Source organism: Eschrichtius robustus, chromosome 13 (assembly GCF_028021215.1).
Source record: "Eschrichtius robustus isolate mEscRob2 chromosome 13, mEscRob2.pri, whole genome shotgun sequence".
NCBI lineage: Eukaryota > Metazoa > Chordata > Mammalia > Artiodactyla > Eschrichtiidae > Eschrichtius > Eschrichtius robustus.
Window position 1 is genome coordinate 101,157,908 of NC_090836.1, and position 17,708 is coordinate 101,175,615.

Genomic DNA, 17,708 nt, shown 5'->3' on the forward strand with positions numbered 1-17,708 from the left:
AGGGCACCACAGCAGCTCCTTCTGCCCCAACGCACCTGAGGGCCCCGCAGCTCAGCTACATGCGGCACACAACTTCCTGGAAATCCAATTACAACTAGCCGATTCGCTAAGAATATTACCCATGCTCGTTTTCACTACCACCAACCTCATCAATTACATAAATGTACAATTACTTAGTGAGAAAAAATTTCAGCCATGCTGCATAAAGAAAACATTACGAGCGAAATACTGCGAGGCAAATTTCTTCCCCCAGAATAAAAAATTACCAATAAGTAAACTGAATATCAAAGCTGAGAGAAACTGTTTACTGGCAAAGCAGGGGAGATAAAGAACCCTACCCCTTCATAGGGAGATATTGTGAATACCAGTGTGACCAAAGACTTGTTAAGTGATAAAGCAGTGTATAAATGTCAACTATGACTTTGGGGTCCAAAATCTGAAAAGGATATAAGGTCCTCTTGGAGAAAATTAAGTAATTTTAGAGGATATGTGCAGGGCACTTTTTGGTTTGGGAGTGACAATTGTTTAATGTCCAAATGGGAATCACTGACAACTAATATTTATGATTTTCAGTAAATTTATCAACGATCACCACGATCTAATTCCAGAATATTTTCATCACCCTGAAGAAACCTTGGGCCCATTTGTACTCACTCTCCATTTCCATCTCTATCCTAAGGCAACGAATCTACTTTCTAACTCTCTATATTTGCTTTTTTCTGGATATTTCATGTAAATAGAATCATACAGTATATGCATCTGTATGCACCTTCCATCTGGCTTCTATCACCTACTATAATGTTTTTGAGGTTCATCCATGGTGTTGCATAATCGGTATTTTGTTCCTTTTCATTCCTGATATGACTATTCCATTGTATGATAGGGCACATTTTGTTTATCTTGTCATAAGTTGATGAACATTTGGATTGTTCCCAGTTTTGAAATTATGAGTAATGTTACTATGGACTCTTGTACACAAGCCTTTGTGTGGACACGTTTTTATTTCTCTTGGGCAGATATCTAGGAGTGGAATTGCTGGGTCATGTGGTAAATTTCCGCTGAAATTTTTAAGAAACTACTATGTTGTTTTCCACAGCAGTTGCACCATTTTCCATCCCCACCAGCAGTGTCTGAGTTCCATCTCCACAATCTCGCCAACACTTACTGCTGTCAGTCTTTCTGATAGTAGCCATCCTAGAGGGTGTGAAGTGATATCTCATTGTGGTTTTGATTTGCATTTCCCTGATGACTAATGATGTTGAGCATCTTTTCATGTGCTATTTGGTCACTCCTATATATTCTTTGGTGAAATGTCTACTAAAATCTTTTGCCCATTTAAAAACTCAGGTTGTCTTCTTATTGAGTTCTAAGAGTTCTCATATATTCTAGATACAAGTCCTTTACCAGATATATAATTTACATATATTTTCTCTCAGTCTGTCATTAATGGTATCTTCTGAAGCACAAAAGTTTTAAATTCTGATTAGTCCAATTTACAGATTTTGTTCTTTTATGGATCATGCTTTTAGTGTCACATCTAAGACATATTTGCCTAACACAAGGTCACAAAGATTTACACATATGTCTTCTTCTAAGACTTTTACCATTTTAGCTCTTATATTTAGGTCTATGGTCCATTTTCAGTTAATTTTTGTATATGATGTAAAGAAAATGTCTAAATTCATCTTTTCGCATATGGATATCCAGTTGTCTCAGCACCATTTGTTGAAAAGATTATCCTTTCTCCTACTGAATTGGTTGAAAATTAATTGACCATAAATGTAAGTGTTTATTTCCATACTCACAATTATGTTCCGTCAACCAATAAGTCTATCCTATGCCAGTACCACACTGTCTTTATTACTGTAGCTTTATCCTAAGATTCAAAATCTGGAAGTTTAAGTACTCTAACTTCATTCTTCTTTTCCAAAACTGTTTTGGCTATTCTGCCACCTTTGCATTTCCAAATGAATTTTTAAGATCAGCTTTTCAATTTCTGCAAAAAAGCCAGCTGGGATTTTGATGGGGTTTGCACTGACTCTACAGATCAATCTGGAGAGAATTTCCACCTTAATAATATTGATTCTTCCAATCCACGAATATGGAATGTCTCTTCACTTATTTACATCTTCTTTTCCTTTTAACAGTTTTTTATAATTTTCAGTATACAAGCCTGGCACTTCTTTTGTTAAATTGACTCCTAGGTAATTTATTCTTTTTATGCTATTGTGAATGGAATTGCTTTCTGAAGTTCATTTTCAGATTGTTCATTGCTAATTTATAGAAATATAACTGATTTTTGTATATTGATCTTGTATCCTGTGACCTTGATGAATTCATTTATTAGTTCTAGCAGTTTGTGTGTGTGTGCATTCCTTAGAATTTTCTATTACAATATCATGTTGTCTGTGAATAAAGACAGTTTTACTTCTTTCTTCCCAATTTGTATGCATTTTATTTCTTTTCTTTCCTGATTACACTGTCTAGAACTTCAGTATAATGTTGAAAAGAAGTAGCTAGAGCTGATATCATTGTGCTTTTCCTGATCTCCGGGGGAAAGTATTTAGTCTTTTACCATTAATTATGCTGTTAGCTTTGGGTTTATCGTAAGTGCCCTTTATCAGGTTAGGGAATTTCCCTTCTATTCCTAGTTGGTTGCAAATTGTTATCCTGAATGAGTGTTGAATTTTTCAAATATTTTTTTCTGCATCTATGATCATGCGGTTTTGTCCTTGTTTCTATTAATATTTTGTATTACATTAATTGATCTTTTGGAAGTTAAACAAACATTGCAATCCTGGGATAAATCTCACATGGTCGTAGCATTTAATCCTTTTTACATGTTGCTGGATTCACTTTGCTAATACTTTTTTGAGAATTTTTGCAACTATATTCACAAAGGATATTGATCTGTGATTTTCTTTTCTTGTGATCTCTTTGTCTGGCTTTGGTATCAGGATAACATTGACCTCAGAGAATGAGTTGAGAAGTGTTCCTGCTATACCTTCTGAAAGTTTGTAAAGGATGGCTATTTGTATAAGCAATCTTTCTAGTCTTCAATGTAGAGAATTTGCACATTTTTCGTTAGATACATTTCTAAGTATTTGGTTTTTTAAAATATTATTAGAAATGATATTTTAAAACTTCTTTTACTAATTGCTTACTGCAGGTTATAGAAATATTATTGATCTTTGCATATTGACCTTGTATCCAATGACCTTCTCAATTCTATTATTAATTCTAATATTTTTTGGAAGATTCTTGTGGACTTTCTACGTATAAAGTCACGTGAGCTGCAAATAATAACACCGAGGATAAGAGTACGTGAACAGGCAGAGCACAGATTGTTTCCGGGTGCAGGAAAATGAGCCACAGCTGATGTAAATGGGAGTGACCAGGGTGATGGGCCCGCGTGGAGGGAGGGTGGCAGTGTGTGGAGGCAGCACACACAGCTTCTTGGAGTGGCTCTAAAGCATCTTCTAACAGCTCTGCGCTCCTCTCTACAGCAGGGGGACCTGCTTCCCAGGGCTGCCCTCTGTGGCCAGGCAACATGCCATCCCTGCCCACTCCTGGCTCTCTCCCTCTGCTCTCCTTCTCCTTCCAGGTCCCAGAATGTGGCCAAGCCCCAGGAAAATGGTCAGAGGGGTTGGAGTGGGCATCTCAATCGGAAACCACGCCCTCTGCAGCTCTCAAGTATCTGATGGCCGTGGCTCTCGGGTGACACTCCAGAGGGTGAGCTCATTGTCAGCAGGGACTTCACCTCATTCATCTATGAGTTCGACCTAAGTGCCCAAGGCCGGGTCCGGCGTGGGGCAGGCACTCAATCCCCCACCTTCTCATGTGTGTCCGTCAGTCTGTTTGCCGAGCGGTACATCAGTGACATATTTGGCACGGTAAGCATTATTACAGTCCTCCATTAGCGGAGATGAAGATTTCACTATTTTTAATTAAATTACTTCTTCAATATACTAATACAAGCTGAGGGGGATGAACACACAGAAGCCTTCGTTTATCTTAAAGACGCGGTCCACCCGGCACGCTAGCAGGCGGCTCAGCGCAGGGCGGAAACGCGCCCGCTCTGGAGCAGCCGGTTCGAATCCTGGCCCCATCACTCACTGGCTGGGAGCCTCAGGCCGGGCACGTGCCCCCACGTTCCTTTCCTCAGCAAATGAGGATGAAATGAAAGAACTGAACGGAGATGATGATAGTGTCCACGTCACTGAGGTGCTGAGAGGCCGAAGTGAGCGAATACGAGACAATCGCTGCAGACAGGGCCCGGCACACAGTCAGGGTCGCTATTCCTGTCCGTCCTGAGGGAACAGGTCACATAGGCATAAAGATTAATGACAGCTGGTGTACCAACTGAAGCGTGTCCCCCACGAAAGCAGGACCCCAAACCTTGGAATCCACACTATGCAGCGGCATTCTAGATGGACCGAGGTGCGGAGCTGCAGCCCCCAGAGCAGAGAGCAAACCCCAAACCCGTAGGTCCACCTCCAGGCCCTGGGAGCCTCCCCAGAGCCCTGCCCCACAGCGCAGACCGCCCCTTGGTCGGCGGACTTTGCAAGGTGGACACAGGCCGAGTAGCTACTCTTTGGTACTCGCTCACGCATGAGTCTGAGGGAAAGTAATTCATCGTACTCCTGGTTAGTTACTAGAGATTCAGTTATTGGATGTGCTCAGTAAATAACTAACTTGGGAAATATTGCTATGTACCAAAAGCATCCGAATGCTGCTTTCTAAAATAAACATGAAAGTGGGACAGGAGCTAATGTTTCAAGCAAAGTCATGAAAAAAGCCTCCCTTTGCAGTACAACTAAGTAAGTAAACAGGCTATTTTGGAACTAAGAAAATGTTCCTGTCATGGGCTACAGTTGGTTATGAACCCATAAACTCTAGGTTGGGGAGCGGGAGGACGGGTCAACAGGTCTGGATTAGTCCTTAATTAAACAGCTAATGATGACTAGTCACTCCATTCTTAACAATCTTGACACACGTTGTTCTCACCCCCTGGCATTTATATTGCAGTTAAATTTTATGTCTTCTATCCTCCCAACTAGACCCAGCTCTTGAGGTCAGGCTTTGTATCCCTAAGGACTCAGAATACTTCCTAGCATATAACGGGAGCACAAAAAATATTTGTTGAATGGATAAATGAATGAATATACAGTTCTTATTGGTCCTGTTCTGAGTATTAGCCTTCTTCGAAACAATGAGTTTTCAAAGAAGGGTTTTCAGAGAAGGGTTTCAAAATCTTACAGAGCTGATGATCAGCAGTGCTTTCTTCAACGATGCACAGCGATCTTCAGGTCTAAATAACTTTGTGATAATGTTTTCCTTGCGAAGCTGATTTCTAGAGTTGATGCTACAAGAGAATTAAGAGAAAAACAGGAATAAGATTATGTTCTTGAACTTTGTTCTTAATAAAAAAACAAAACAAAACAAAAAAAACACCACCCTAACAACAACTATAATAGTGCTTTATTTCTGGATGGCTCCTTTCCCTGAAAGTGTCATGTGCTTGTGAGGGCCCATCTGTCACTCAGTTAACGTGGTACCTAATAAGGGAGCTGGCATGGATGCAATTCCCATGGGCATCAATCAGCTTTGCTGAGCCATCACTCGCCTCTTCCCGTGCCGACTAGCTGTGGCCAGCCCTCTTGCCGATCTGTGCCTTTGGTCTCAAAAAAGACCAGGAAAGATGCCACGATCACTGCTGAGACAAACACCTCCCTGTACAGGCAGCGTGCTGCAGCCCACTCGCCAACACGGTAACTGAGGGCACACATTTCCAGTTTTGAAGCAGTGAGGATGGCAACCTTCACAGCCTCTCCCTCCCTGTTGACAATGGCCATGACCACCATGACCATCTATATTATCAGACCCATCTCCCTTTCTTGCCTCTTGCTTTCATCCCCTGAGCTCAGGGCCAGCGGTCTGCATGCACCCTTGAAGGCCCACGATCATCCATCCACTCTGGAGATGAAAGCCAACTTCACCAGGGACTCTGCTCAGAAAGGGGGCTGGAGAATCTCCCAACAATATACACTTGCTGGCCTCCCTTTTCAGCGTTCAATTAGACAGATGACATTTTCCACTAAATAAAGAATGATCGTGAATCGTACTGGCTCTGAACAACTCTCAAATTGTTTAGGGGAGTTTATTGCTGCATCTGTACAGCCGTCTTAGCTTTTTCCAGTTGTGTGAGAACGTATAAACACACACACCCTTACCACCACTTTTAAGAAACATGTAAAGTGGCAGAAATGCTGAATCTGAGTTCCTCGTGTGACCCACTGGAACCTGGCTTTCCTGAAGACCACAAACACTGGCATGAACGGGGACAACTAAAAATGTCTCATGACATTGCAAAATGTCTCCTGGGGGGCCAAGATTGTCCCCAGTTGAGAACCACTGTTTTAAAGTAAAGAAAATTCACAGGCTAATTCCTACAGTCCTGGACAAGGTGCTGTGAGACAAGAAAATTGTAAAGAAACAGAAGTAATTTCACTTAAGAAATGAACTCACAGAGCCACATCCCAGAAATGCAATGTGTGGGGAGTGCAGGGGGCTCCAAATACCTGGAAGGCTGGTGACCAGGGCAATTCATTAAATATTCATAAATTCCCCGAGACAGGGATAGGACCCAGCAAAACGGGAATTAACTCTGTGGTACATTTTTCTTTACAAGAGAGCACAGTGCTTTCAATGAACGTGCTGAGGTTATAAAGTCTGTTTTTTCTTTGAGATTTACATAGGGCGATCAATACAGGGTGCACATGAAGATAAAATAGTTCTTAGAGGGAAAGTCTAAATTCGAAAATGTCATATTATGAAGTATTTTTTTATGTTTTGGGCCACCACCGCCCACCACAATTTATGTGATAAATATAAATCTGAAGTTATAATAGACATTAGAATGAAAACAAAAATAATGGCACTCAAGGCAAATAATCCACAATATTTGCACCATGCAGAGAGCGGTTGGAAAACAAGTTAACATACATTGCTCTTTTCCATATAATATTTAACAAATATGTGTTTGTACACAATTTTACAAGATTATACTTAGTGCTCAGAGAGCGATGTTGGCAGGGTCGGTGTGTGTATTGAGGGCATTTGGACTCCGTTTCTGTGTCCGTGACTCACTAAGCCTATGACCTAGTGAAGACCCCATATAGGCTTATTTTTTCATCTAGAAATTGGAATAATAATTATACTTACCTTATAGTTTAAGGCAGTTTTAAATAATAAAAATATATGGAAAATAATTTATAAGCTATACGTTATTATGCAAAAGTTGGTAATTATTCAAAGAAGACTAATTTGTCATTCAATACATGAAGAAAAAGTAATTCAGATATTCTCTAACCTTTTACATATTATGATATGTGTGACCAAAATTTAGTTTAGTTTTTTTTTACATACCTATTTCTTTTTGTCAAGGTAATTTTATTACTAGCTTCCAACAACTGAGGCTCATAAAATGATGTTAAAAATTGCTTCCAATTGACTTTAGTGGTGGTTTTAAGTCCAAATCTGGATTTAAAAAAAAACAAAAATAGTATTTTAAACATTTTTTTCTATAACGCTGCATGAATTAGATACTTAATATTGAATTGAAAATGGAAGCAGTGAATTTATATGAAGTTTCATATCTAAGGTAAACAAAATAATTTAGTAAAATAATACTACAAATTGATTTTTTAAAAGCAAGGAAAAACCAAACTGATTAATACATCTCCATGTCTTTATATTCTGTTAGCAGTAGCATACACTGAAGGAAGAAACAAAGGGATTTGATTAAAATTCTAACGTTCATGAAATAATTCTTTCAAATTCATTATTTGAAGAGCTCAGTTACAGTGGTAGGCAGAATAAAGGCCCCACGATGTTCACGCTCTAGGTCCAGAAAATAGAGAAATAAGAGAGAAGATTTCTGGAGAAAAGCTTTAGATATGCCTGGGTGAGCCCCAAGCCCAGCGCAAGGCAGGATGGATGATGTGTACCCCTCACCTCAAGCCTTGTGGAGAGAACTGCTCTACTTGGGAGTTTGCTAGATGCCCCTGCCATGGGGGGTCTAATGTATCAGTGCCTGACACCCTCATAGAACAGAAACTTTGCAGATGAGAGCCGAACTGCTGAGCCATTGACCGAAAATGGGGGTGGGGGCGGGTGGGGAGGTGTTGGCAAGACTGCTGGCTGACTCTCAGTTATCGGGGAAATAATGCAGAGGGTCTCGTGTGAATCTGACGTGGGCCACAAGCGAGAGAGCAAGCGTGAGTGTGTGCACACACAAACACACGGGGTCATCTAGGTCCTGCCCGAGAAGGCCACCTGGAAGAATGAACAGACCTTAATAAAGAAGGTTTTCCTTCCCTGTTCCCAGGTTCCCAGGGGCTGAGGAGGGAATAAGCGATCAGCTGAGATGGAGATGCATTTGCCTTCATCAAAAACCTGTGGATGTGACAGCCGCGTGTGAAGCCCAGAGACACAACAAAGACTCTCAAGAAAGGAAACACCTTCAGACAGACACCTGTCAGGGCCAGAAAGTGCGGTTTCCAGCTCACAGCAGAGCCAGTCCAATAGGAACTTTCCTGCTCCCCCCTCTTTCTCTCCTTCCTCTGGGCATTCCAGGCGTGGAGGAGTCAGAACCCGAGTTTGCAATATGAGGAAGGAAGAGAAGTGCAAAGCGGAGATGGGGAGAAGAAGCCATCTGTGCCCCCTTTATTCTTGCCTGCAACAGACCCTAACTGGGTAGGGAACACAATTCACATTTAAATCAAGTCTACAGCTTTGACCATAATGTGAAACCGGCTACTGCAATTACTAAGCTGAGGCTCTTTGTGTGATCTGAAACAAACCAAAAAATCAAAGTCTGCTCATGCTTTCATTCAAGGGAAAAAGAACTAATCCAACTGAGAAAATTTAAAGGGACAGTGGGCAAGAAAATTAAGATGCCTTAAGATTAAAGACCATGAGTCTTGCCAGCTCAACTGAGGTTACATTTGCGCGCATCCATCCAACTATCCATCCGTTCATCCATCCACGTATGGTGCCAAGCCACCATCTTTCCTCCCTGGAATTACTGCTATAGTCTCCTAACTGGTTTCCTTGTACTTACTCTTGCCTTCCACCAATACATTAATATTTTCATACTTTAACCAGCCTGCACTTTTTGAAATGCGTATGTGATCAGATTACTCTCTTGCTTTAAATCTTTGCATGCCTCCCCACGGCTCTTAGGATAAGAATTAAAATCCTTCGGTAACGTACAGCTTGCACAGTTTGACCCTGCTCACATCTCCAGCCTCATCCCATATCGCGCTGCCCCTTGCTCTCTTGGCTACGGCCATGCTGGTCCTTCGGTTCTTCAAAAGGCTTGTGCTCTTCCTCACCTCAGGCCCGTATGCTTGTTGCTGCCTTTGCCAGTTGCCACATTCTCCCCACTACCTACCTCCCCCACTTTAGGTGGTTAATTCCACTCCTCTTTCAAGTCTCAACTTAATCATTACTTTCTCAAGGAAGCCTTCCCTTATTTCCCTAACCAGGTGCTATTTGCCCTATTGCACTATGTCTCTATCCTTTATGGTATTTATCCCTACCTAAGTATTAATATCATTCACAGTCAACACTTGTATAGCGCTTTGATTATGATTATCATTGTAGCAGCTAATGCTTGATTGGTTATTACTTCTACTTCTGCTATTAGCACCATGTATGTGGTCATGAGGAAGAGAGAGAATTGATTGACTAATTGATTTCATTACACGCACACGGCAACATATAATAAGTAGATTGTGACGGTGGTTTAATTCACTGCTATTCGCATACAAAACAAAGTTTCATCTTTCATACTCAATCTTGCTTCCCCAAACTTTGCCCACTATTTTGATAGTTTGTTAATGCTGTATATTTTCACCTTAAGTTTCAGCAAGTTAAAAATTAATTTTCTATATTGGAAACACTGTGGCTACTATTAAAATTAGAATCAGCTGCATATATTATGTTTAGGAAATTACCTTGCTCTTTGGTAAAAATATCAAATTAGATCTTCACTACATACCGTATACTAAAATACACTCAAAAGAGATCAAAAAAAAAAAAAAAAAGAGATCAAAAAGTTAAACGTAAAAGCTAGGACCATTGAAAAATGAAAAAAAAATCTAGGCATATATTCATCTGGTATTCGAATGAGAATGGATTTTTAAGCAAAATTTAAGAAATCACAAACTTACTTAATTACATCAAAATAAAAAATTTCTGTATACCAGAAATATTAAAACAAAGTTTAAGAGCCAAACAACAGACTTCTAAAGTTACCTATCATAATTACGCATAACAAATTGTTAATATTCTTAAAACACAAAGTGCTTATACAAATTAATATGAAAATATTAACTTAACTTCTTTCAGTAATGGTGGAGTAAGATCCTATTGGACCAATCCTCTTACAGATAATCACAACAAACTCTGGGCATAATATCAAAAGTAGCTACCTAAAAGCACTATAGAGTGAACAGAAGTGGGCAAACTCTGGTGGGAAATCTATGCTGAGAGGAGCTGAGCTGTGAGGAGTATTTTCAGTGCATCTGACCCAGGGCCAGGCACTGCAGCATGAGGGGTGGCACAGGCACCAGTACAAAAAAAAAAAAAAAAAAAAAAAAAAGTGGCCTTTATAGCCTGGAAAACTAGAAGATCAAACCCAGGTAAATCATAAACCTAGAGAGAAAGAGGAAATCCTGGAAGAGAAAGAGCCAGAGAGGGGTCCCCAAATTCTGTCCCACCACATTTCTGGCTGGTTCCTGAATCTCACATGATCAGAACCTACTCAAAATAGCTTAGCTAAACACAAAAGATCTGAATTAAGATCAGAACTGCCACCCAAGAAACAGAATATGCAGCTTGAGTTCAAACAAGATAAGTATGTACTAAAACAAAAGAAACAACATTCATTGAAACAGTAATTATAACAGAATTTACAGTCTCCATGATTTAACATTCAAAATTTCCAGGATAGAATCTAAAATTACAGGAATACAAAAAACCAGGAAAATGGAACACTAGTAAGGAGAAAAAAAGTCAACTGAGAGGAATCCCAAATAACCCAAATGTTGGTATTATCACACAAGGATTTTAAAAGCAATGATTGTAAGTATCATCAATGAAACAAATGAAAACATGCCTAGAGTGAGTCAAAAGATAGGAAATCTCAATAGAGAAATGGATATAATAAAAAGAACTAAATGGAAATTTTAGAATGATAAAAATACTATCTAAAATTTTTTTAAAAATCACTTGACAGAATTAACAAAAGAATGGAGAGGATAAAGGGGAGAATGAGTGAACTTAAACACAAATCAACCAAAACCACCCAATATAACAAACACAGAATACACATATATTTATAAAATGAATAGAGTCTCAAAGACATTATATAAGACAGTCTTACATACATGTAATTGCAGTCACAGAAGGAGAGAAGAGAAAGAATAGGGCAGAAAAAAAACTAACACTTGAAGACATAAAAATGACAATTTCCCCCAAATTTAATTGATATACATTTACAGATTTAAGATGTTCAGCAAACACCAAGCAGTATATGCATGGAAAAGGCCAGGCCAAAGCACGTCACAGTTACAAAGCTGAAAGTCAAATTCAAAGGGTAAATCTTGAATGCAGCAAGAGAAAAATTACTCACTACATTCAGGAGGACAATTTAATAAATGACTTCTCATCCAAAACACTGGAAGCCAAAAGGAGTGGAACATCATAATAAAGTGCTGAAAGAAAGAACAGTTACCCAAGAGTTTTCCATCTAAGAAAATATCATTCAAAAACGAAGGGGAAATAAACACATTCCTAAATAAAACTAAGGGAATCCATCTTTAGTACACCTCAACAAAGGAAGTTCTTCAGGCTGAAGGAAAATGACAGCAGATGGAGATCATGGCTCCTCAGAAAGGAATTAAAAGAGGGTTAGAAATAGTAAATATATGAAAAATTTTTTAAGGCTATTTTTTTGCTTTATTTTTTCTTCTTTATTTCTTTATGGCTATTTAAAGCAAAAAAAGAAAAAGAAAAAGAAAAACCCACATTATTTTGTGGAGTTTATAACATAGGTAGATATAATACATATATTATCCATAGTACAAAGGACATGGGGGGCAGGATATAGAACTATGTGCTTACATGGGTTCTACATTTTATGTGAAGTGGTACAGTATTAACTGTATGTAGACTGGGAACAGTTAAAATGTATACTATAATCCACAGAAGAACCATTAAAAATTATGCAAAGAAGTATATCTACAAAGACTTTAATAAAATTAAAATTAAATTCTAAAAACAATTTCAAATAATCTAAAAAGAAGGCCAGAAAAAATAAACAAAAAGAGAAAAAAGTGGGAAACCTAAATCCAAACATGTCAATAACTATTTAAAATATTAATGGACTAAATGCTTTAATTAAAAGATAGACATTATCAGACTAGGTTTTTAAAAAGCAAGATCCAAATTTATGCTGTCATAAAAGAGATACATTTAACTTAAAGACACAGATAGGTTAATATTGGGGTGGCCAAAAAGTTCGTTTGGGTTCTTCCATACCATCTTACAGAAAAAACCTGAACGAACTTTTTGGCTAACCCAAATACAAAGAGGATACTAACTTAAGCCATGCGATCAAGGTCAACATCAATGGTGACAAGTCATATTGATACTATGTACCCTTGATATGATGTAATGAGAATGGTACTTGACCTCCATGGTCTTCTTCCCATTACCCTAATCAGCCAAATCCCAACTGAGGGACATTCTATAAAATATCTGACCAGTAATCCTCAAAACTGGCAAGGTCATCAAAAAAACAAGGAAAATCTAAGAAACTGTCAGAACCAAGAGGAGGCTAAGGACACGTGACTACTAAATATAATGGGGTAGCCTAGATAATAACATGGAACAGAAAAAAGAATATTAGGGGAAAATTGAGGAAATATGAATAAAGTATGGATTTCAGTTAATAATAATGTATCAATGTTAGTTCATTAATTGTAAAAAAAGTACCATATTAATGTAAGATGTTAAATAAGGAAAACTGGGTGTGGGATATACTGAAACTCTCTGTACTATCTTTGCAATAATTTTGTAAATGTAAAACTGTTCTTAAATAAAAAAGTTATTTTTAAAAAGCATATTGAGGGAACATTATAACTAGCTTTATGGCAATACATTTGATAACTAAGATGAAATTTGTTGAAAAACACATATTACCAAGAATGACCCAAGAAGAAATAGAAAACTTGAATAGTTCCATATTAACTTTTAAAATCAAATTTATGATTTGAAACATCCCCAAAAAGAAAACTTCAAGCCTAAATAGCTTCTCAGGTGAATTCTATCAAACATGTAAGGATAATAAAAATAATAACAATGGCAGTCAGAATGTAGAGGGGAAGGAGACATTTCCCAACACATTTTCCAAGGCCAGTGTTACTCTGATCCCAAAACCAGGAAAAAAATTTACAAGAAATGGCAACTTTAGACAAATATCATTCATGAAAAAAGATGCAAAAAAAATCTTAATAAAGATTAGCAAATAAAATCAAACAATATGTTAAAAGAATAATATAGCATGACCAAGTGGGGTTAAATCCCAGGATGCAAGGTTGGCTTAACATTTGAAAATCAATCTGTGTAATTCACAATATTAATAGAATAATGGAGAAGAACTATATGATCATCAGAATAGCTGCAGAAAAAGCATTTGACAAAAACCAGCATACATGGTTTAAAAAATTCAGTAAAATAGGAATAAAGAGGAAATCCCATAACCTTATTAAGGGCATCTATAAGAAATCTTTGGCTAACATCACACTATGGTATAAGATGGAATGGTTGCTACCAAAGATCAGGAACAAGGCAAGGGTATCTAATCTCACCATTTCTGCTCAGCACTGTATTATACTTAATGTGATACTCAGTAATGTAAGGCAAGAAAAAGAAATAAAAGGCATACAGATTGCAAAGGAAGATGTAAGTTTGCCTTTATTTGTAGGCAATATGACTATGTAGAAAACACCAGGGAATTTACAATAAAGGTATTAGAACAAATTAATCAGTGAATTTAGTAAGGTCACAGTGTTCCAAGTTAATATTAAAAAATCAATTGTATTTGTTAGTATTAGCCATGAATTTTTTAAAATTCCATTCACATTAGCATCAAAAAATTTTTTAAATACTTAGGAATAAATATAACATAACATGTGCAAGATCTGAGCATTGTAAACAACAAAACCTTGCCTAGGGAAACTAAAGACCTAAATAAACAGAAGGATATACCATGCTCATGGAGTGTAAAACTGAACATTATTAAAGTGACAAATCTTCCCAATGTATTCACAATCAAAATCCTAGAGAGCTTTCTTTTTAACATATTGACAAACTGATCCTAAAATGAATATATAGAAAGGCAAAGAACCTAGAATAGTCAAACAATTTTGAAAGAAAAGAACAAGTTTAAAGGACTTACGCAACCTAATTTCAAGACAAGTATTTAGCTACAGTAACCAAGACAGTGTGGTATTGATGCAAGAACAGACATATTCGTACATCTTCTGGAAGAGATTAGAGTCCAGAAACATACTTAACACTTCTATGGTCAATTGATTTTTGACAAAGGTGCTAAGTAATTCATTGGGAAAATGATCGCCTTTTCAACAAATGGATATCGGGACAGAAACAGAATGAACCTTGACCCTTACCTCACACCATACACAAAAATTAGCCAGAAGTGGACCTAAATGTAGGAGCTAAAATTACTAAACTTCTAAAAAAAATAAGATAAAATCCTTGTGCTATTGGGTTAGGCAAAGATTTCTGAAAATGGACCCCTCCCCCAAAATTACCCATAACAATTTTTAATGGGTGGAATGAACTTCATCAAAATTTAAAAAAAAAAAAGAAAAAATAGTTTGTACTTCTAAAGACAGAGCTAAGAAAATGAAAAAGTGAGCCACACCTAAAGAAAATATTTGAAAAATATGTATCTGACAAAAAGGTCATATCCAGAACATATAAAAAACTTTACAAATCAATAATAGGAAAACAAACAATCCAATAAAAATGGACAAATGATTTGTACAGACACTCAACAAAAGAAGATACACAAATGGCCAAAAATCACATGAAAAGAGCCTCAACATCAATAGTCATCAGAAAAATGCACATTAAAAACAGAGATAGCTCTACACACACTAGAATGGCTACAATTAGGAAGACTGGCAGTACCAAGCATTGGTGGAGATGTGGAGTATCTGGAATTCTTACACATTGCTGGTGGAACTGCAAAACGATACAGCCACTTTGGAAAGTAGTTTGACAGTGTCATATATTTAAACATACACTCATTATACAATCCAGCAATTTTACTACTAGGTATTTTACCCAAGGGAAATAAAAACATGTCCACACAAAGACTTGTATGTGAATATTCATAGCAGCATCTTCCATAATGTCCCCAAACTGAAAACAACCCAAATGTCTATCGACTGCTGAGTGGATAATTAGATGTGCAGCAACATGGACAAATCTTAAAACTTGGAAAGTGAAAAAAGGAATCAAACACCAAAGACTGAATGCTGTATGATCCCATTTGTGAGAACTCTGAGAAATGGCCAAACTACTGTGACAGTGACAGAAAACAGATCAGTGGTTGCTGGGGCCGAGGGTCAGAGGAGGGATTGCTTTCAAAGCGCAAGAGCAGAATGCAGGGTAAGGCAAGTGTTCCATACATTGACTATGGTAGTGGTTACTAAAAGCATACAGTTGCCAAAACTCATTAAACTATACACTTAAGAAACAATTTTACGTGACTTGTACTGAGGTAAAAATATTTTTAAAGCATAGAGAACAGTCAAAGGACCTGAACAAACAATTGTTCAGGGAGGAAGTACATGAAAAACGTGCAAACTCAATAGAAATCAAGGACACGCAAAGCAAAACAACAATGAGGCACTGTGCTTTCACCTATCAAATCAGCAAGGATTTAAAAATGGCAGTGTTAAATGCTGGCAAAAAGCACTCTCATGAACCTCCCTTGTAATAATAAATTAACACCTTTCTGAAGGGCATCTTAGCAATATGTAATGTAAACCTTGGAAGCATTCAAACCCTTTGACTCAAGGGTTGACAAAACACTATGCAGCCATTAAAAGTTAATCTCAAAGGTTTTTTTAATAACATAAAAAATGCTCCTGTTATAATATTCTGTGAGAAAACAGAACATATTTTATACCTCATATGGTCTCGACTATGTTAAGCATGTATGGAGTATGTGCACATGTACACACATAAAAATTCTAGAAGGAAATATACCAAAATATGAATAGTGGCCATCTCTGGCTATTACAATTACGGGTAATTTTTTCAATGGTTTCCCCTATTTTCTAGTTTGAGCCTGTACAGTTTTTATAATCAACATGAATAAACACAATTTTCAAAAAACAGAATCAGCACGTAATTTTGCTAGAAATCACATGAATAACCGTTATTAACCAAAGTTACAAAGATGGATATTGCTGATTTTTTTAATTCTTAAAAATCCCCAGGGGCTCCTTTTATTGCCTCAGGCAGCTATCCCTCTGGATTCTGATGTTGGGAGTCCCATATCATTCCCAATCCATGTTTCCCATCCCATGAATCCAGGTAGAGACTTACAGCAGCATGTGACCCCATCTATGGGGAAGGGAGAAGCAACATATACATTTGTCATCAAAGGCCCAAGTTCCTGTTGGGAAACTTTCTCTTATAGCTACAGCATGGGAGTAATTACCAAAATAAGCCACAGTGAAATCAGGGTGTTTCAAACCACAGGGATTTCTGGCACTAGCTAATTGACCACAGCGTCTTTAGGAAAGACTAAGGCACTGCCTGATACACACAGAATATACAGATAATTCTAGGCTGATGGGCAGAAGCCTGAGTTGAGTCATTACAGTGGGAATTCATGGCCTCTTGCTGGGGTCACAGACCTAAACCAATTCACACACCCAGAGACCTTTAATTGAGGGGGATTCTGCAATATAGCCATGGGCATATACTGAGAATTTTCCTTCAAACCTTGCCCAAAGGGCCCAAGGAATATTCATTCAAACTTTGCCCAGAAGGTCCTTCAGCCATTTACCAAGGTGACTATGCATTAAAGGAAGGAAAATACCTTAGCCTTTCAGGGTTATTAGATCATGCCTCCTTACTAATGATAATTTCTGGAGAAACAAAATGCCAGCATGGTGTGTTGGTCAGAGTGGAGGCTTATGGAGGTGACAGATGGAGCCCAAGCCCATTCACAATGGGTCCAGTAGGATTACAGGCTCATCCCATGGCTCAGAATATATAATGGGAATAAATAACCTTAGTCACTGCAGAATCCTCACACTGGTTCTCTGATCTGTGAAATAAGGGCTGTGATGGTAGAAAGGGCCATGTAGAAGACCCAACCCTTTATAAGACAGTAAACAAAAAGTAATACCACTTCCCTGGGGTAAATATAGAGATTGGTACCACCATCAAAGAATAGAAAGATGAAGGGTGGGAGAAGGATTGATTTCTACCATATTCACATTTAAATCACCTGTCCACCAATGCAAAAACAACTTGGGTATTAGAAACTGATTAGATTGGGACTTCCCTGGCAGTCCAGTGGTTAAGAC

The 17,708-nt window shown here is 37.9% G+C and overlaps 1 protein-coding gene across 1 annotated transcript in view; it reads right to left on the reverse strand.

Annotated features, from left to right (window-relative positions):
- The window catches only part of EFCAB6 (EF-hand calcium binding domain 6), a 264,209-nt gene that overhangs the window by 143,626 nt on the left and 102,875 nt on the right, over positions 1 to 17,708 (reverse strand). Inside the window, exons 12-13 of the mRNA XM_068560155.1 lie at positions 7,429 to 7,539; positions 5,260 to 5,365 (exon numbers count right to left, since the gene is read on the reverse strand). Coding sequence (XP_068416256.1) covers positions 5,260 to 5,365; positions 7,429 to 7,539 — 217 coding nt within the window. The remainder of the gene's footprint in view (positions 1 to 5,259; positions 5,366 to 7,428; positions 7,540 to 17,708) is intronic.